The sequence below is a fragment of the Trachypithecus francoisi genome, unplaced genomic scaffold, assembly GCF_009764315.1.
Source record: "Trachypithecus francoisi isolate TF-2019V2 unplaced genomic scaffold, Tfra_2.0 Lachesis_group20, whole genome shotgun sequence".
Taxonomy (NCBI): domain Eukaryota; kingdom Metazoa; phylum Chordata; class Mammalia; order Primates; family Cercopithecidae; genus Trachypithecus; species Trachypithecus francoisi.
In genome coordinates, this window is record NW_022681466.1 from 60,736,047 (window position 1) to 60,758,169 (window position 22,123).

At 45.2% G+C, this 22,123-nt stretch overlaps 1 protein-coding gene across 1 annotated transcript in view; it reads right to left on the reverse strand.

Annotated features, from left to right (window-relative positions):
* DNAH9 (dynein axonemal heavy chain 9) overlaps positions 1 to 22,123 on the reverse strand; it is a 386,382-nt gene that overhangs the window by 339,426 nt on the left and 24,833 nt on the right. Inside the window, exons 7-10 of the mRNA XM_033184520.1 lie at positions 16,084 to 16,251; positions 12,565 to 12,681; positions 8,122 to 8,272; positions 4,246 to 4,360 (exon numbers count right to left, since the gene is read on the reverse strand). Coding sequence (XP_033040411.1) covers positions 4,246 to 4,360; positions 8,122 to 8,272; positions 12,565 to 12,681; positions 16,084 to 16,251 — 551 coding nt within the window. The remainder of the gene's footprint in view (positions 1 to 4,245; positions 4,361 to 8,121; positions 8,273 to 12,564; positions 12,682 to 16,083; positions 16,252 to 22,123) is intronic.

Sequence of the window (22,123 nt, forward strand, 5' to 3'; positions counted from 1 at the left end):
TTCTTCCCAAACATCTTACTCTGGCCACTGGAGGGCATCTGCACTTCCTGAAATGCAGGCAGCTCTGCAAGTGTCAGAGTTTCCTGCCTGTAGCTCCACCAGCACCCCCACCTAGCTGGGCCAGTCACGCGCCAGGTATGTGAGGTCCTTCAAAAACCTGAATAAAAGGGAAATTGAGATGTGAAAAAATTCTAGGTGCCATAATTTTCTGTATTTCAGACCATCAATGTTATATATAGTCATGCACCACATAATGACATTTTGGTCAACATATATATGTGTGTATGACAGCGGTCCCGTAAGACTTTAATGATGCTGAAAAATTCCTATTGCCTATTGACATGGTGCGAGGCATTACTCGCATGCCGGTGGTGATGCTGGTGTAAACAAACCTACTGTGCTGCCAATCGTATAAAAGTGTACAGTAATGTCCTAGGCCTTCGCATTCACTCACCTACAGCAACTTCCAGTCCTGCGAGCTCCGTTTATGGTAAGTGTCCTACACAAGTGTACCATTTTTTATCTTTTATACTTTATTTTTTGCTGTACTTTTTCTATGTTCAGATATGTTTAGATACACTAACACTTACCATAGTGCTACAATTGCCTGTAATACTCAGGACAGTCACACGCTGCACAGGTTTGTAGCCTGGGAGTGATACATTAGACCATACAGCAAATTGATCATAGAGCATATTGTTCCTAGGATATGCTAGACCATAGCGCATTTGTACCCTAGGAGCAATACGCTAGACCATAGACATAGGTTTGTGAAAATACACTCTATGATATTCACATAATGATGAAATTGTCTAAGGATATATTTCTCAGAACATAACCCCATTGTGTAAGTCATACATGATTATCTATAACAATATATGACAGGTAAATACCTATGTAGGTACATGTATATTAAAATGATTTTTATATATTTAAATATATATGTTTCTCCTTTTCTGAAATCCATCTAGAACACGTGATCTGAAACACTACCACTTCTTCGCGTTTTTACATGAGGGTCCCTCCCAGCTCTTACCCCTGAAACATGTGCACATGTAATGCACATACGTGACAGTGCACATGCATGTACATATAACATGTGTAAACATAAGTGCACACAGACACACACACGGAGGCTTCTGCAGGAATGCTAAGGACCACAGAAGAGAGTGTGGCTCGAGGTACCGTTACCCACTGGTTTTGACACTTGCTGCAACACTAATGAAACTCCAACACTAATGAAACTCCAGCTCCTGGAAAAAATTGGTGAAGTATCTTTAATTCTTCAAAACCTTCACACTAACTATATGGAGGTTTGTTTCTGTTTGTCCTGCTGGCAAAGAGGCAGCTTACTAATCCATTTGCTCTTTAAACCAACACAGGATTTCTTTCTCTTTTTTTTTGAGAAAGGGTCTCGCTCTGTCGCCCAGGCTGGAGTGCAGTGGTGCAATCTTGGCTCACTGCAAGCTCCGCCTCCCGGGTTCACGCCATTCTGCTGCCTCAGCCTCCTGAATAGCTGGGACTACAGGCATCCCCCACCACGCCTGGCTAATTTTTGTGTATTTTTAGTAGAGACAGGGTTTCACCGTGTTAGCCAGGACGGTCTCGATCTCCTGACCTCGTGATCTGCCCGCCTCGGCCTCCCAAAGTGCTGGGATTACAGGCGTGAGCCACTGCTCCTGGCCCAACACAGGATTTCTTCACCAGATCCCTCGAGCTTTCCACAGAAGCCCTAGCGCCTGCAGAGAAAGCAGTGAATTTGCTGGCATTTTTCCCCTCTCAATTACTCAGTTCACTTTCGTGATGAAAGGGCAGATGCATCTACCAGGCAGCAAGGAGAGGTGGAATGTGCTTCAGCCCGAATGGGCGCTTTCTCCTCCCAAGCTGTGTGATTTCCACAAGCCCCACAGGCCCCAACCCCAGGTCTCAGTTTTGTATCTAGAAAAGAATGAGGCCAGAGCAGAGTGAGGCTTCTCCCAAGGGCGTGTGGCTGAGTGGGAAGTCACAGGAACAAGAACAGTGAAATTCCTGCAGTTTCCATGTCACTTCATGGTGAGGAATCTAAAACATTTTCAATAACCAATCAATACCTATTATAGAGCAGAATACACTCTTTTTTTTTTGAGACGGAGTTTCACTCTTGTTTCTCAGGCCAGTGTGCAATGGTGCAATCTCGGCTCACTGCAACCTCTGCCTCCGGGATTCAAGCGATTCTCCTGCCTCAGCCTCCCGAGTAGCTGGGATTACAGGCATCTGTCACCATGCCTAGCTAATTTTTTGTATTTGTAGTAGAGGTGGGGTTTCACCATGTTGGCCAGGATGGTCGAAAACTCCTGACCTTAGGTGATCCACCCGCCTCGGCCTCCCAAAGTGCTGGGATTACAGGCGTGAGCCACTGCACCTGGCCCATAGTAAACATTTGAATCATTTTTAAAACAAGGGGGAGTTTTCACGGGAATTATAGAGGTCTCTGTTGTGTACCTTCCAGATTCCCTCTTGGGACCAAGCCCTCGTACCCCTCCAAACCTCCCTGCTTCAACCCCTGCCTCGCCCTGTCCCCTCCAGCCAGGAGTGTTGGCTGCTGCGGAATCACCACTGCCTCCCTCTTTGGGAACAGCTTTGGCCAAAGAGAGCTGCCTGGCCCAAAGGTCATGCCCCTCCCCAGGAAAGCCCACATCCAACCAGCTGATGTGGGGGTACAGAGGCAGAACAGCTCTGAAGGGCCCAAGCTCCGTGGAGGACCGGCTGAGACACCCATTGCAACTTTCCTACAGCTCAGCAGCTCAACTTCTCTCTGCCCAACCTGTTCCCCCTCCCTCCCTCATGGGTGCGATTCCTGAAAGATTCTCTATAAATTCCTGCACACATCATAGGTCTCCTTCCTGGGAACCAGACCTGTGACAGTTGTGGCAGTCCACGTTCTAGGGGCAGCCCTGGCATCCCTCCCCACCCCATTCACCTATCTTCTCCCTTCTGCCTTCTGCTGCTTGATTGAGATGCATGAGGGCTCAGAGCTACTCCCCACCAAACTTCCAGGGCTGGGGGTCCCCAGGAAGCATTCTGGATTAGGAGCCTGGAGAACCAGGCATTTCTTCCAGTTCTTTCTTTGGCTGTCTCTAGGACCTTGGGCAAGTCACCTCACTTCTCTCTTCATTTCCTCCATTTCTTCATCTGAAAATAAAGATCTCACCCAGACCAAAGCAGATGTTGCAAATGGGTCACCTGCAGGGCAGACCAGCCTCACAGGCATGCTTTGTTAGATCTGCGCAGTTTGAGAAAAAATGGAATCCTTGATCATTGGAAAATTGGATGTCCAACTCTCAAATCCAGTTTCCAGCTTATCTCCACCAGTCGGGAGACTGCTCACATTGGGTCTGCTTTTCCGCTTGGCAATGCTGGAGTGGGGTGTTGGTGGCCCCCTGCAGACCCCATCCTGGCCATCCTTTTGTCTGGCCTCTGACGGTGTTGAGTCTTCCCACTTAGGCCAGAGGGTCTCTAAGGCTCTTCCTAATTCCAAAACGCCTGTGAGCCCAATGGCCAGAGTTTGATTCCTTTCCTTCTGTTGTGTTTTCCAAAACCTGTGTGCTCTCAGCAAGATTAAGTCTTTTAGAAAGAGGGATCAGAGAAAGACTGCCTTTCCTCAGGCAGCGTCTTAAACACAGTATCACAATTAGCAGCTGAGATGCTTCTATCTCAGCTTCTAACCTCAGCTAGGAAGCAAGCTGACAGTTTCCAAACCTGGTCACCATCAGAATCAGAGGAGGAGCTTGCCGAAGGGGCAGATCCCCAGCCCATGCCAGATTCAGATTCAGCCAGTGACAGGTGAGGCCCTGGAACGTGCATCTTTAACAGGTTTCCCAGGGTTGTCCCAATATGGACAGAGACCTCATACTTCATTATTTTCCAGTGGTCTCAGCAGCAAGGAGACATGGTATCAAAGGGAGACATGTGGAAGAACTCCAAGAGCTTAAAATTCCTGGCTCATTGTCCTCCAGAAATGAATGCCCGGAGCAAAAGGAGTCAGCCAGTTACACCTCACTTCACACCAAGGGCCCTGCCCGAAGTCTAAATGCATCAATATCGTGACTGCTTGGCCAATGGGTGTCTAATCCCTTGCTGGAAATGGAAAGAAAGGAAGGTGATTTTCTTGCTTTCGTTAAGCGGGTTGCATTTCTACAACACTCGGATTCCAGAGCAGGAACAGCAGCCCAAGACAAATCTGTCTTTCAGGAACACAATACTCACGGGTGTGTGATGCGTCCAAAGTTGCTAAAAGGACCCTGGATGCGCTGCCTCAGCTCCTGTGCCCAGCGGAGGCCGCCGGCCACAGTGGGCATGTTCTTGTGCACCGGTGAGAACCCTGGGGACATGGTACAGACAGACCGAAATGAGTCTAGAGCACCTCAGCCCTCTCCACCCAGCAAACGCCTCCAGCCAGGTACTCCACTTTTGCCTCATTATCTCCAGACTAAAGTCACCCTGGGAGCACATAAGCAGGAAGAAAGAATGACCCTGAGACGAACACTCTCAGCCTCAGGGGACCTGGGTCCTCTGCCTAGGCTATTCTGATTTCATTGCTCTGGGAGGGGCCCAGCCACGAGTGTTTCAAAGAGTCTCATTCTTGTTGCCCAGGCTGGAGTGCAGTGGTGCAATCTTGGCTCACTGCAACCTCTGCCTCCCAGGTTCAGATGATTCTCCTGTCTCAGCCTCCCAAGTCACTGGGATTACAGGTGCCCACCACCACACCTGGCTAATTATTGTATTTGTAGTAGAGATGGGGTTTCACCATATTGATCAGGCTGGTCTCCAACTCCTGATGTCAGGTGATCCACCTGCCTCGACCCCCCAAAGTGCTGGGATTACAGGCGTGAGCCCCTGCACCCGGCCACCATTGAGTGTTTTTTAAAAGCTCTCAAGATGACTCTAATTGGACAGTCAGGGTTAAAACACTCCCTTAAACAGACAACTCAATCACTCTGGGTCTCAATTTTCACATCCATAAAATGGGAATAATATCTTCCCTGCTTAATTAACTTCCAGGGTTCCTACGAGAATTCCGTAAGATGATGAATGAGGCAGGCCATATGGATTATGAAGCTCTGGACTCGAGTCAACACAGATTAGATATGTTTATGTTAGCCCAGGCATTGGGTTTGTCTGCTTATATTTAGTTGTCAAGATTTAACAAATGTGAGGTTTCACTTTTTAAAGAATCTCACTTCCTAGCTTCTCGGAGAAAATGACAAGATTAGCAAGAATCCGCTGGCATTTCTAACTAGCGACTAGAGAAGTGGCCACTTCCTTTATTTCACCACGTGTACCACCCTTCCCTGGTGTCACCATGCTCAGTCCAGATCCATGATTTTCATTTCCAGCTTGTCCTCCATGATAGGCAAAACTCTAAGATGACCCCCAATGACCCTCACCCTCACATACTCCTCTCCCCTTTAAGCATAGGTTGAAACTGTGGCTATGATGAGACCTCACTCCTGTGGTCATGCTATGTCATATGGCAGGAGGAAGAGGACCCTGGCTGCGCCTGACCTAATCAGGTGAGGTCTTAAAAGCAGAATGTTTTCTCAGGCTGGTGGCAGGAGAGGAAGGCAGAGATTGGATGCATAAGAGGATTTAACGTCCTGTTGCTGGCTTGAAGATGGAGATGGCTATATGGTAATGAATGCAGATGGCTTCTAGTTGCTAAGAGTGGCCCTTGACTGACAGCCAATGGGAAATGGGGACCTCACTCCTATAGTCATGAGGGACTGGATTCTACCAACAGCAAGGAGGATGGCAGTGGATTTTTCCTCCAGAGCCTCCAGATGCAAACTCAGCCTGGCTGACACCTTGATTTCAGCTTTGGGATTCTCTCTGAGTAGAGAACCCAGATGCACCATGCTGGACTCCTGACCTACAGAAGTGTGAGCTGATGGCCGGGCGCGGTGGCTCATGCCTGTAATCCCAGCACTTTGGGAGGCTGAAGCAGGCAGATCATGAGATCGGGAGCTCAAGACCAGCCTGACCAACATGGTGAAACCCTGACTCTACTAAAAATACAAAAAATTAGCCGGGCGTGGTGGCAGGTGCCTGTAATCCCAGCTACTCTGGAGGCTGCGGCAGGAGAATCACCTGAACTGGGGAGGTGGACGTTGCAATGAGCTGATACTGTGCATGCCACTGCACTCCAGACTGGGCAATAGAGCCAGACTCCATCTAAAAAAAAAAGAATTGTTAGCTGAAAGATGGGTGGTGGTGTTTTAAGGTACTAAGGTCGTGGTCATTTGTTACCGCTATAGCTTCTGAAGACATTTGAGTTTCCAAACTCTGTATCTGACCATAAGAAGTCATGGGGATGATCCCACATAAAGCCTGGTCAATGGATTTTCTTGGAATGACTTCCAAGTGGAGGCAATTCTCGATGACCTCACCATGAAACTTACTAGCAAGCAGAGTGATCCTGTTGCTCAGCTACTTAAAAGCCTTTGATAATTTCCCATACCCTCGATCATGATTCCAAGTTCCTTAACCCAGCACTCTGAGCACTTCCCAAGCTGACCCCAAATGCCGTGGCTGACTGGGTGTCTTCTGCACACCTTGTTTGGCTACAGGCAGGCCCAGCTGATCACCTTCTGTATCCTCTCATGTCTTCTCCGAAGGCCTTTGCCTCCTCTCCTTTACTGTTGATCTCCCAACTTCTAGGGCTCAGCTCAAGACTACCTTTTACATAAACCTGCCCTCGAATCTCCCATCCACAATGCATCTTTGCTTGGGGAGGAAGGAAGAGTTTTAGTCTCTTGTTCTTTCTTTTCTTTTCATCATAAGAAGTCAGTAATTTATTTCTTCCAAATGGCATCATTTTTCAGATGCCAGAGGCCATTCAGTCCAATAACCACTTATTGAGCACCCACTATATGCAGAGCACTGTGCGATTGACTATAGGAATGTATTTTATTTGTTTCTTATTTATTTTATTTTATTTATTTGTTTGTTTGTTTATTTATTTATTTATTTATTTGAGGCGGAGTCTTGCTCTGTCACCCAGGCTGGAGTGCAGTGGCCGGATCTCAGCTCACTGCAAGCTCCACCTCCCGGGTTCACGCCATTCTCCTGCCTCAGCCTCCCGAGTAGCTGGGACTACAGGCGCCCGCCACCTCGCCCGGCTAGTTTTTTGTATTTTTTAGTAGAGACGGGGTTTCACCGTGTTAGCCAGGACGGTCTTGATCTCCTGACCTCGTGATCCGCCCGTCTCGGCCTCCCAAAGTGCTGGGATTACAGGCTTGAGCCACCGTGCCCGGCCCTTATTTATTTTATTTTGAGAGACAGGGTCTCGCTCTGTCACCCAGGCTGGAGTGCAGTGGCAGGCTCATAGCTTCTGCAGCCTCGTACTCCTGAACTCAAGTGATCTTCCCGCCTCAGCCTCCTGAGTCACTAGGACTAGAGGTTCACACCATCGCTCCCAGCTTGTTACCATTCTTTATAGCTCAAGTTGAGTGATACTCAACATTCTATAAAGAATCACCTTTTCATATTAATTATTTTATCCCTTACCTTGACCTGCCACAGTATACAATAGCCACAGGCATGTTTGGCATGTAGTAAGGATTCAATAAATGTATGTAAAACTGAAATGCATTTGTTTTGACTCTAAGCATCATAATAAAAATGGAGACATCATGCCTTGGCACGGTACTGCCCTTTGGAGGGCTCCTGCTGGTTCCTCCCACCAGAAGCATGGTTGCTATGGCATTGGAAGGCATAAGAAACTTTTCTCAGGCATGCAAACATTTATTTTGGAATGGAGGTGTGTTGAAGATTAGTCAGTGTAGCAACACTGATCAAGGATCAACTCATACATGATGCCAAGGTCTCAGCTGAACGGAGGTGGTCAAGACTGCACCACGCTGGGTCAGCCTGCCAATCTCAGCCCCAGAAACAGGGAAAGCCACAGTTCAGAGAGCTCCCTGGTCACCCAAGGTGGTCTGGAATTTCAAGCAAGAAGGTTGTGCTTGCTCTTTTTAGAGAATGTATGGATCCATACATGGACATTTAACAAATACAAGAGGAATGCGTTGCTTCTTCCCAGTAACAGAACGTCCCCATCAAAATCCCCTTCAACAAGCCTACCAAGTTCTGCTTCCTCCTGGACATGCTGACTGTAGATCATCCTCACTGCATCCAGATCTTTGTTGAACATTTGGATGAGGACCAGGTATTTATCAGATGTATCCCTCGCTACCAGTGGTCTTTCAAGGAGGTTTCCTGCTATGTCTAGCAGCTGTAGGGAAGGTGGAGGAAAAAGAGGAAAAATAAATCACAGATTAAACCTTTCTGTGGTCATATATATCCAGTGCTCTGGTTTTTCCTTCATATGCCTAAAAACGTAAGAAGAGTGAACAGTGTTATTGTGGAACTGGACCAGTAATTACTCATATGTGGATGATATTCATAGTCTTTCTCCTCTCCTTTGCTTCTGACAGAGAATTCCTGTCTGCTGAGTTACCTACCCCCAGCTCTACTTGGCACAAGAATCTGGATAAACCGATAAACAAAGGGACAACTAAAGATCCCAGAAAGGTTAAGTTGAGCTACATAATTAAGACCTAGAACAGGCCGGGTGCAATGGCTGTAATCCCAGCACTTTGGGAGGCCAAGGCAGGTGGATCACGAGGTCAGGAGTTCAAGACCAGCCTGGCCAAGATGGTGAAACCCCGTCTCTACTAAAAATACAAAAATTAGCTGGGTTTGGTAGCAGGTGCCTGTAATCCCAGCTACTCAGGAGGCTGAGGCAGGGAATTGCCTGAATCTGGGAGGCGGAGGTTGCAGTGAGCCAAGATGCCAAGATCGCACCATTGCACTCCAGCCTGGGCAACAGAGCGAGATGCTGTCTCAAAAAAAAAAAAAGACCTAGAACAGAAAGAAGGTGATGATGGAACAGAAAAAGCTGCTAAGTAAGCTGGATGTTGGGGAGAATTTGAAGGGCTAAAATTTGAGAATGGGGACAAGGAAATAGTTTCTGAGAGCAGGTGCCCTGAGAATGGCGGTGATGCTAAGCTTGCTCTGAAGATGTGTTCCGGTGCATTCAGACTGCCCTAATCCCTCAGTGTTTCCTGGAGCAGCAAAATCAAGATGTGAAATGCTTGTAATTACTTTCTGGCTCCTGGACTGTGTTTCTTCGATTGTGATGCTTTTCTGAGATGAGGCCATGTAGGACTTCAGTTATATTTAGGATATACCAATACTCTGCTTCTAAACGTGCCTTCCATGATAACCTCTCATCTCCACCTAGTGCTTGAAGCCAGGGGGTGACAAAGTACAGCAGCAGGCAGCCAAACCCGCCCAAGTCTGGCCTGTGGCGTCAGTGCATGGTTTTTGCATTAAAAAAAGAATTTAAAAAAAATTAAAAAGAGGGCTGGGCACTGTGGCTCATGCCTATAATCCCAGCACTTTGGGAGAACAAGACAGGCAGATCACTTGAGGCCAGGAGTTCAAGACCAGCCTGGCAAACGTGGCAAAACCCCCGTCTCTACTAAAAATACAAAAAAAAAATTAGCCAGGCATGGTGGCATGTGCCTGTAACCCCAGCTACTTGGGAGGTTGAGGCATGAGAATCGCTTGAACCCGAGAGGCAGAGGTTGCAGTGAGTTGAGATCGAACCACTGCACTCCAGCCTAGGTGACAGAGCAAGACTCTCTTAAAAATAAATAAATATAAATAATAAATAATAAAATGAAAAAGAGGATGTGACAGAAAACACATGTACCATAGCCTAAAATATTTATTCTCTGACCTTTTGTAGAAAAAAAATTGGAACCCTTGCTTTAAGTCAAAGAACATGAGAAACACGATATAAAATTACATCCACATGTCTTAAAACTGGAAGCTGAACAGTCTGTATTTGTCTAAGACCCTATGCTCTTTATCCTACCTCCTTATTGCAGGTTGGGCCATTTTTTTTGCTTCACTGGCATGCAAAGCCTGGACGGAGTGCAAGCTCTAGGAGCTGGTTGGCATCAGCTCATAATCTTAGACGGCTCCTAGAAGTCCGAGGTGTCCAGGCCATGTTATGCAGAATGACCACGTACGGAGAAAGGCCAAATACGGGGTCCCTGGCCAGATGTTTTCCAGACCTGACAGCTTGACTGGATTTCCTAAATGATTCCAAGGCACTCTAAGGACTCTCTAAAGGTGTTAAAAAGCCTTCCATTGGGGAGGATCTAGGGTCACACTTTCTTCCACAAAACAATCACCCAGATCTCTGGAGACGGTAAAAAGTAGCTCTGCCTCAATGGAAGCATAAGAGAGCCGGACTCCACCGAGTTCTATGGCTCCCATCTTCCACTGAGGAAGTACAGGTATGTGCACTGAGGGACCACCATGGCCAGCCTGCACCCTCTATTCGCAGCCCTTGGCCCGGATGTACTCATGGATTCATGTCCACTGGGAGGCCACCTAGTAGTTGGATGATCTTATAGCAGCAGAAGGAGATCCAGAGTCAGGTACTCTCTCTGATCCCTACTCCCCAGGCTTGAAAAAGTTCTTCTCTGCATGAGCTTATGTCCATTGGAGATTTTGCTTTTGCTTGGGGATAAAGGAAGGGTTTTAGTTTCTTGTTGGTGAGATCACCAAAAAGAGAGAAACAAAGTAGGCAGAAGGGATCAGAGGGTTATGGTTTTCCTACTAGTTTCCATGGGTTGGGTTGGAAACTCTGCTGAGAAGAGGAGTCAAGGTCAGAAGATAAATCATCTGCTTTTATGAGCCCTCTGAAACTCTGGGTATAAGCAGTGCTGCGTCAGTAGAGGGAAGGTCTCCCTCTACTTCTGCTCAGACCCCTACTCTACCATAAAATTTCAAGGATTGGAATTTTTGAACCCAAAGAGGCATGCCCTTGGCCCACACTGAGATATTTTCATGGTGGGACCATCAGAAGAAAAGCAATGGCAAGACTCCTTCAGGCACCCTTCTTGGCAGATAAAATTTAAAGGGGGTCTGTAGACATGTAGCAGATGCCGTGATTTCAAAGACTTCAAAGTGACTTGAGAATACTTGTGAGGCATCCCTTGAAGTCTCCTGAACATCTCTGGTGGAGAGGGATCTATATGATGGGTAGGGCTGGGCATCCTTAGTGCACAGATGGAGTTTCAGCCCCACAAGTTACCTGAGAAGCAGAGTTTCAGTGAGCCCTGACAGATAATGGCATGCATGACCATTCTGTGGACACAGGTGAGCCCTTTCACCAGAATTGGTTCAAACGCTTGGAGAGGTGGCATGCTTGAGCATTCTGTGGACACAGGCAAGCCCTTTCACTGGAATTGGTTCAAATGCTTGGAGAGGGGAATCTCAAAAGCCTTCCAATGTGAATTACGGTATTTATTAAAGGTTACATGTATATATAAACTCAATGGCTAATGAAGCCTGCTGCATTTGGGTTACCAAACATTCTAGAATAGCACAGATCCATCCATCCAGGTTGAAGCCTCTTCTACAATTGTCCCACCCATCACAGATCCTGTGTCTGAATATTTTCAGTGCCCAGAAACTGAACTACTTGCTGAAGAAGTCCATTCCATCTTAAACAGCTTTGACAGAAACCTCTTTCCTCTACTGAACCACAATGTGACTTCTTGTAACTTCCACCAACTAGTGGAATCCTTAAAATTTTATAGAATAAGCCGTTTTTTTTTTGGGACAGAGCCTTGCTCTGTCCACCAGGCTGGAGTGCAGTAGCGTGACCTTGGCTCACTGCAAGCTCTGCCTCCTGGGTTCAGGCCATTCTCCTGCCTCAGCCTCCCGAGTAGCTAGGACTACAGACGCCCGCCTAACTTTTTTATTTTGCCTGGCTAACTTTTTTATTTTGTATTTTTAGTAGAGACAGGGTTTCACCTGTTAGCCATGATGGTATCAATCTCCTGACCTCGTGATCCGCCCACCTCTGCCTCCCAAAGTGCTGGGATTACAGGCGTGAGCCACCGCGCCGGGCCCAGAATAAGCCTCTTCGTTGCTTGGTGGAAGACATATCATGCTCCACCGAGTCTTCATGTCTCACGATGCAGCGCTTTCAGCTGTGCAGTCACTGACCTACTCATCATCTATGCCTTGTCCTAAACCTTCTCCTCCATACACTTTCTACTACCTGATCTGAGCGTGATATGGTAAGAGCAAAAATCTTATTCCAGTGATCGATGCCTGAAACCTATCACTCATTACCTGGGAGGTGGTTTGCTCTAGATTGAATCAACCTAGCAACCATGGTTCAATAGCCATGGTACTGCACGGTCACACTTTCCCTACGGATAATGGTGTGGCACCTGAAGAGATCACTGCCGAAATTCCTCTTAAAAGTATTTTTACCTTGTTACATTTTCAGGAAAGCATAAGTACTCAGCCTGAGAATCCCAGTTCTGCACACTTTCTTGATATGAGAAGGATTCCCACATCCTTCTCTAATAGATTAATAAGAATAATTAATAGTTGCAGGAACAGAACAGTTGGAAAGATATCCATATCATCCTCTGATGAGGGCTGGGGGAGTATCCAGGACACAGTGGCTCTTGCCCCATTTACACAAACCTTAAAGGCATGCTCCAAGCCAGGTGCATCATCAAAAGCTTGAATAAAGATAGTCCCCAGTCTTCGGTCGAGGTCTTCTACTTTCTGGTTAAATTCAGCGACGTCATTTTCAAAGTCCTGAAGAGACACCATATATACACATATGTATATACACACACACACACATATATACACACACATATACACATACATACATATACATATATATATATATATAACATAATTTTCTGAAAGCCAACCCCACTATGCTCCTCACAGCTAACTTTTGTGTTTGAACTGGTTATACCAAAGAATTATTTTAATTTTCTGAAATTCACCATGGCATGACTTAACTTTTAGCCATGTAGAGTTACCCTGTGGTTGCAGCATTTTTACCTAGATGGTCCCAGCAAAACGGTGGAGTGAATTAGATGTGAGTGTGGTGTTCTCCCACCTTTTCCATGCTCCTCCGTTCTGCTTCCTGAAGCCCCTTCTCTCTCACTCGTAACACCAGCTCTTATAACACCAGCTCTTGTTACCCTGAAAACCATTATAGCAGCAACAGCCCTAGCAATGGGGCTATTTCAACATTACCACCCACTTTCTTCCCTTCCCCAAGTCAGAATTCCATTTTTCCATGGTCAGCAAGCTAATCTGGCCATTACGAGGAAAGAAAGCTAATTAAACTAATACAAACTATTTCTTCTAAATCCTTCTTAATTGGTTAAGACAGCAACTAGCCTGGTTCTTAAGATTGCCAAATTTAGCAAATAAAACTACAAGGCACTCAGTTAAATTGGAATTTCAGATAAACAAGAATTTTTTTTTTTTTTTTTTAGTATGTCCAAATTAGTGTAGTTTATCTGGCAACCCTAATGTATTTCTCTTAGAACGTAGCAATTTTCAGAGAAACGTTGTTAACGCCAATCTCTAATTTGTGGAATTATTTGTTATAACTGCTTTGTAACAGTAATGCATGTGTGTGTGTGAAAAAAAAAAGGGTATGAAGAAATAGTCTAGTCCTACTTCCCAAACATGATGACATCGTGGTATGTTTCTTTTGAGTTTTTAGTTTTTGCCCTGGGCAAAATCCCTGGGATTACGCTTTGTTTTATTGTATTATAGGGTAGCAAATACATTGTATATAGCCTGCTCGGTGGTCCACCTTTTTTTTCTTTTCTTTTCTTTTTTTTTTTTTTTTTGAGATGGAGTCTCGCTCTGTTGCCCAGGATAGAGTGCAGTGGCGTGATCTTGGCTCACTGCAATCTCTGCCTCCTGGGTTCAAGCAATTCTCCTGCCTCAGCCTCCCAAGTAGCTGGATTACAGGCCCACACCACCACTCCCAGCTAATTTTTTGTATTTTTAATAGAGATGGGGTTTCACTGTGCTAGCCAGGATGGTCTATGGTCCACCTTTTTTGGGTCTACTTTTGACTAATAGAATTCTTAGAAGGCAGTACCTTCCTGTGTCTGGCCAAATAAGATTCCCCTGGATGTCTGAAGGTGCTCGGGGCAGATTCTTGCCCTAATTTCTTTCTCCTTTTCCCGCACACGCTCTTAAAACTCCTTCTCCAGTAATTCTGCCATTCCTTTTTCTGGGAATTCCATTCTCTATTTTCATACTGGCCCTTTTTCTTCTTTTTTTCTCCCATGGGTGTGGACTCACAGGTCGAGGCTTTCTTGGGGCTACAGGTGAGATGTGGGCTCTTTGTTCCTGTCCTGGAAAATGCTTTGCTGGCCCTTTCCTTATCCTATGTGTTCTGTTGGGAACCAGGTTCAGATCAGAAAACCTAGGCTGTGGCTTCACTTACACCTCCCCAAGTCACTTAAAAAATTCTTCCCAGGTGTGCCTGTTCTTCCCTTAGCAATTTCTGCCCAAAGCTTAAAACTTCTTTCCCCCTCAGTTTTATTAAGTTATAATTGACAAATAAAAATTGTATACCTATGTTGTATACATGTTTTGATACATGTATACACTGTGAAATGATCACCAATATCAAGCTAATTAACATACTCATCATGTCACACAGTTACCATTTGCTTTTTGTGTGGGTGGTGAGAACACTTAGGATCTACCCTTTTAGTGAATTTCAAGTATGCAAAACAGTTTTTCTTTTTTTAAAATTATTTTACTGTTAGTTCTGGGATACATGTGCAGAACGTGCAGGTTTGTTACATAGGTATACATATGCCATGGTGGTTTGCTGCACCTATCAACCCCTCATCTAGGTTTTAAGCCCTGCATGCATCATTTGTCCTAATGCTCTCCCTCCCCTTGTCCCCCAACCCCTGACAGGTCCCAGTGTATGTTGTTCCCCTCCCTGTGTCCATGTGTTCTCATTGTTCAGCTCCCACTTATGAGTGAGAGAGCAAAGCAATACAATTTTTTTTTTTTTTTTGAGAGGAGTCTCGCTCTGTCGCCCAGGCTAGAGTGCAGTGGCCGGATCTCAGCTCACTGCAAGCTCCGCCTCCCGGGTTTAGGCCATTCTCCTGCCTCAGCCTCCCGAGTAGCTGGGACTACAGGCGCCCGCCACCTCGCCCGGCTAGTTTTTTGTATTTTTTTAGTAGAGACGGGGTTTCACCATGTTAGCCAGGATGGTCTCGATCTCCTGACCTCGTGATCCGCCCGCCTCGGCCTCCCAAAGTGCTGGGATTACAGGCTTGAGCCACCGCGCCCGGCCTTTTTTTTTTTTGAGACGGGGTCTCCCTCTATCGCCAGGCTGGAAGGCAGTGGCGCGATCTCAGCTCACTGCAACCTCCGCCTCCCAGGTTCAAGCAATTCTCCTGCCTCGGACTCCTGAGCAGCTGGGACTACAGGCGCCCGCCATCACGCCCGGCTAATTTTTGTATTTTTAGTAGAGACGGGGTTTCACCATGTTAGCCAGGATGGTCTCAATCTCTTGACCTTGTGATCTGCCCGCCTTTTCCTCCCAAAGTGCTGGGATTACAGGTGTGCGCCACCATGCCCAGCCCGCAATACAGTATTGTCAACTATCTTCACCATATTGTATGTTAGAGCTCCAGAAATTATTTATCATGCATAACTGAAACTTTACACTCTTTGACCACCACCTTCCCATTTGCCTCTTCCCCAGCCCCTGGCAGCCACCATTCCACTCTGCTTCTATGGCTTTGACTATTTCGGATGCCTTGTATAGGTGAGACCATGCAACATTTGTCTTTCTGGATCTGGCTTCTTTCACTGAGCTTAAAACTTTTGAAGCCACAGGGTGGCCACAACCTCCACTGTCAGGTCATACCCACCTCAGCATCTCTGAAACCCTGGTATCATTAGTCTGGAGCAGTTAACAGTTGGAAGAGGCCTCTTTGATCTTTCTCCCAACACAAAGAATAATTAGAATCTTTCTCTTGGCACAAGGAATAATAATTTCTCCTAACACAAAGGGTAATTAGCAAACTCACTGGGACCACACAGCCAAAGGAAATACACAGGGAAAATACAAGTAAATGCCTACACCCTATAGGTGAGAGGCATCTGGGACAGAGGCAGAGCTGGCGATTCAGCCCTTCCCAACCCTACCATGCTTTGGAGGTACAGGCAGTTGGAGGAAGACCCTGAGAAAAGCCTGTACATCTCATGAAATTCCTCATGCATTTGCTGGACCTGCTGACTCAGGGCATTCCCTCTGATGCCGCTGAACTCCACCTTTCCCAGTTTGTGGAAATCCAGGGCTGTCTTCAGAAGACCCTATGGGGACAATTCACAAAAGAGTTAAAATCATCATCATCATCATCATTAACAGTGGATGAGAAAAGTTGGAAACCTGGGAGCGGTGGTTGCTTAGGAAATTGTGGAGCCTGATTAGTTTGGTAACCTTATTATTAGATTGGATTGGTAAAAATAACTCTTGTTTAAACTCGATAACAAAGCGAACAGAAAGTACAGTCAAATAAAATTCACGCGAACCAAAATAAATATATACATACATAAGTAAGTGAAATATATGCTTCCACCTCTGTATGTCTTTGTGGTCTTTAACAAATAATAAAATGTAATAATAATAAAACTATTTGTATAATTGGTAGCTTTATCACTGATTTCTCTAAAATAGCTCATTTCAAATGGATCATGTTATCCAGTTCTAGAATGACAGCAATCCTAGGGGATGTTGACAGGAAAGCAGAGTCGCAAAATAGTCCTGAAGACATGCCCAGAGGGTGACACCGGCCTTCTTTGCAACTTCTCTGCCAAGCAAAGACATCTCCTGCAGGGTGCCCTTGCTGAGTGTGCATGGGATGTTATGCCCTGCTGCCAGCCAGGTGGCGGCAAGTAGTTATTTACCAGCTCTGTGCTGCGCTTCTTCATCTGCTGCAGAATAATAACAACACCTTGTAGCATGATGCTGAGCGCTAAGTCAGTTAACTCAAGCCTGGGATTTAGGCCAGGTCTGCACACACAGTATCACCACTGTTACTGATGTGGCAGTGTCCCAGGTGTGCTTGAGGTCCAATGACAGGTGGACAGCACAACCCAGTAGCCTTGGGGAGGAGCCCCTCCTGAGTCCACGGAAGCTACTGCACCTCTGATAGGATGGGAGCTTCCTCCTAAAGACGTCTAGCAGGACAGATTGAATTTATCTCTTGTGAGTACCTAAAAATCACAAAACCTCCAAAACAAGATACGGTTCTTGTCAGGACTTCCAATCCGTGTGCATGCCCCTTAGGCAGGAAAGAGGACAGCAAAAGTTCCCTTTGTGTCATTTTGGCCAACATTTGATGTGGACTGTGGGAGGGATCGTCTACTCTGGAGGTTTAAGGGGTGCACCATGACACCGATGCTGTAAAATCCAGCAGGTCCTGGTACCACCGCAGGAAATCTCACTGCCCATGGCCGCTGCTGTGGATAACCCATCAGGCTAGCACAGGCTGCCTGTCTCCTTTCTCCTGCTGGGACGCCAACTCCAGCAGCAGTGACAGAGGTGCTGGGAAGTGGGGACAATGGCTGACTTCCCCCCTTTGGCCAGGAGGGTACCCATGCAGATTTGGGCAGCCATCTAACAAGCCTGTTTTTTGTTCAGCTGTGTTTGGGTATGGCTGGTGGCAAGCAGCTGAAGTGGGAGGGGAGAGAAGAGGGAAGAACCAGCCAAGGCAGGGAAGACAGATGCCAAAACCAGGGAGGGCCTTTTGCCACTAATGGTGGGAAAAGTGGCAGTCTTTCTTTAAAAATAGGTTCAACTTGATATACTGGGAAGAAAACCGAAATGAACTTTATGGAAATGAAATTGACTTCAGTAGTAATTCAAGACTCTCGGAAAGTGCTTAGTTGTAATTGGTTTTATAGGGAGAGTCATACTTGTGCTGTGAAATGCAGCCTTGGTACTTATTCTTTATAATTCTGTGGATGTCAATTTCAATTTCTAGGAAATACTTCCTAACCATTTTAAAAGGGAGATGCATTTTGATACGTTTGATTACATCAGAAACCCAGACGATAATTTTGTTAGACTATTTTATTTCTCAAGAATACTTAAAGCATAGTCTAGGGAGGTGACAGGAAGGTGTTTCATCTTCAATTTTTCCTAGGTATTAGTGAAATATTTATTTAACCATCCTACTTTTGGAGAAAGTCTGGTCACTTAAAAAGAGGGATACTTACATTGTTTTATGTAACTTAACACACACATGGTGGACAACACTTTTATCTGGTGCTCAACTCAAGGTCTTAGGCTTTCCTCACCCTTCCATGGAAAGAGATCTACCCATCTAGCTTTTTCCCAAACTCTCTATCCCCTTCTTCTGCTTATTCAGAGTGCTTATCACACTCTGGAATTATATTATTTGGCATTATATTATACTATTTGCTTATTTTCTGTCCAGTAAGTTGTAAATGCCCCAAAGGTACCTCGGCATTTCCAGTGCCTGGAAGAGTCTCTGACCCTGAACACATATTTGTTGAGTGAAGTAATATATGCTCTTTGTTCTTTGACTGGGCTACAATACTTCCAAAAAAAAAAAAAAAAAAGCAACAAGGTGATAGAGGAGCTAGGAGCCCTAACCTCTGAAGAGCAGTTGGTGAAAAAAAAATAGACAAGAGAAGAGAATTATAAAGAAGGACATTTCAATGTCCACAGGACCATGGTCAAGTGCAAGGGGGAACCCTCCCTGGTGCTCCATTGAGGGCAGAATGAAGGCAAATGAGTGAATGGGACAAAGCAGCAGATGTGACCTCACCATACAGGTTAAACTTATTACACTGCTGATATGGGATCATTTCAACCTAAAAAATGGCCATTTCCTGTGGTTTCACTTAATAAAACACAATCATCTAATGCTGTAGAATGGGCTATGAAGAGAGGGAGGGAGCTCTCCATCACTGAACGAGTTTTAGTAAGTTCGGTGTTGGAGGCATTATAGAAAAGGTTTCTGAAGAAGCTGGGAAACTGTCTTACAACTATAGACACCAGATCTATGGCATTGACCATGGTTATATCTTTGATTAGCCTTAAATCTTTAAGAATCAAAATATTTCGATTCTTAAATTATGTAAATGTAAGCTCTTTTCATTGTTTATTTAAAAGTTCTTACAAAACAGATAAAAAGCAATTTAAATCAATAAGAGGTTTAAATGATATTTTTTAAATGTCTATTTTTATTCATCACAGTACTAAACACAAAATTCATCATGTTATATACAGGCTGAAATATCCACTTCAGAGACACAACAAATGACATTGTGGAAAGAGCCTAGGATCTAGGGCAAAAAAAAAAAAACAACAAACCCAGAGTTTACACAACCCTGGTTCCATCATTTACTAGCTATGTGGCTTAAAGCAAGACACCTAACTTTTCTAAGCTTCACTTTCCTAACCTGTAGATGAGAACAGTAACACTTAAGTTGCTGTAGAGTTACCAAGTTCATGGAGAGTTCCCTGTAGGACTTCAATAAAAGGCAACCACTCTAATTAACCATGATCACTCTGATGTCACTAGACCGGGTTAATGGATATTATATGTGTAATGGTGTATATAGGGGACATTTGGGTGTTTCTTTCAAGACAGAACAAGGAGCCCTGGGGTCCCAGGCTGCTTACTGGACTGATCAGGTTCTATTCTTATGAAAAACCGTGCAGCACTTAATGGTGGTGGCAGGTGGGGGGATGTGGGGAAGATTCAATATGTGCTCTGGCCCCTGAGATGAAGAATCAAAATCCGGGGTAATGGCAAGACCTGCCGACAGCAACCCCCTGCTCAAAGGAGAGGCCGCGCTGCCCATCTTAAAAGAAGAACCTTGGGAATTCATTAAGGGAGAGCACAAAGCAGACGTTCATAGATGAAAATCTCAAAAGGTCATTTGGAAAAAGACTGTTTTCTTTACCTTTCGACTGCCACCGACCTTACGTGGCTAATGGTCTCCTATGTGACCACATATTCAAGCCGGGCTAAAAGGGAAGTCACCCAATTAGGCTCAGAATGAAAGGAGGCTGCAGAGTGGCTGGAGATGGTAGAAAGAGCAAAAGGAAACGCGGCGTGGATATTAGGTCAGCTTATTACCTATCTACCTGCTAATCACTTCGCATAAAGCCTCAGCAGGAAATCATTTTGTCTCCAAATGAATCACAGTTTTACAGCAGTTTTATAATAAAGGAAATGAGAATTCTCTCCAAGCTGCATTGTTTGGAGGGAAGAGGCTGCAGGCAGAAACTCAAACAGGGGATCTGTAGAATCTACAACTCTATGACACAAAAATGAACTCAGCGAGTGTGTGTGTGTGCACTGATGCATCAAGCAGGAAGGCAGGATGAAAGAAGGAATCAAGAGGCAACCCAACAACTCTTTTTCTCTTTGAATTTTGATGGTTCATTCAAATTGCAAAGATTTCATAGACTTCTGGAATTTTCTTAATAAGTTGTAAAGTCAGATAAGATCCTTTCATGAAATGGGAATTACAATTTTACCTGAGTAACTTACTTTGATATAAAGACCTAGAAATCATATGGTAAAAATTGAGTGTACAAAAGTAGAACAGAGTGTATAAGGGCAGAAAACCACAAAACCAGTTTGAGATCCTCAAACCAGGACAGTGGGAGGAAAGAAAGAAGGAAGAGAGAAAAGGATGGAAGGAGGGAAACAGACCTTTACAACTCCCTGTACGATATCAAAGTTTGGTGCAAAGACAGTACTTGCACCTAGCTGTCCCCCTGGGTATAAGTCTCAGCTATACCTCTCCAACCTGTGTAACTATGGGTGAGTTCATTTATGTATCAGACTTAGTTATGCTCATTTGTTAAAGAAAAGATTCTGATAGCCATTTCTTTTTTTTTCTTTTTCTTTTCTTTTCTTTTTTTTTTTTTTTTTGAGACGGAGTCTTGCTCTGTCACCCAGGCTGGAGTGCAGTGGCACGATCTCGGTTCACTACATCCTCTGCCTCCCAGGTTCCAGCGATTCTCCTGCCTCAGCCTCCTGGGTGTCTGGGATTACAGGGGTATGCCATCATGCACGGCTATTTTTGCATTTTTAGTAGAGATGGCGTTTCACCATGTTGACCAGGCTTGTCTCAAACTCCTGACCTCAGGTGATCCCCCCCACCCTCGGCCTCCCAAAGGGCTGGGATTACAGGTGTGAGCCACCGCACCAGGCCCCCAGTTCTTAAGATGATTTGCAAGGATACAGGCTCTAGCATGGGATAGGTTCTTGAAACATGTTAATTTTTTAGTTTTTTATTCCTCGTTCTTCCCTCCACAAGAGATTAGCTGTATCACGGTTGTGATAAGAAGGCAGAGGAGAATGGTGGTATCCTGAAAATGCAATTACTTTGCTTACTGCAGACACCAAAAAATACTGGGCAATGTATACTCCTGCTTTCAAGCCACCCCCACCTCTGGCATTTAGCAGGCACCCAGAGAGGAAGAGTGGATCTGCACAACAAAATTCTCTTGTGCAAAAAGAGTGACAGAATAAAAAAGCAACTCACATCAGAGAAATGAAATCTGGGAGAATTGTGGGGATTAAAAACCAGCTCTTCACACTCTAACCCTTGACTAGAGCATGTAGAGAGATAAACACATTGATGTTTCATGTATTTATTAATTGCAGCTACCATCATCTCAGTGGCCATAGATTGTATTAGAACAGAAGATGAATAAGGCTAAGTTCATGATAATCCTTACTGGAGAGGAGCAGATTAATCCCATTTCAAACAGGCATCGATCACAGAGATACACAGAATGTTAACTAAAGGGCTACATGAAATATGCCAGAGGACAGTTATAGTTCTGTGTTCCACTGCACAGACTCGGGAGGCAAGAGCTCAGGGAGGAGGAAGATGGCAAAGGGCAAGGGTGATGCGTCTAAGCAGGCATTTGGGAGATTAAAAATAAAAGAGGGGAGGAATATGAGGAAAGGGGGCAAGGAGTAGCCATAGGAAGATGAAAAAACATGGAAATTCATGGCAAAAAAAGAGATCAGGGAAGTGCGAAAATAGAGAAAGAGAACAAAGTGAAAGGGGGACCAAGTAAAAGGAGGAGGAAGAATTAGAGAAAGGGAAGGAGAGGGAAACACAGTCAAGAAAAGATATGAACAGACATTTCTCAAAAGAAGACATGCATACAGCCAACAGACAT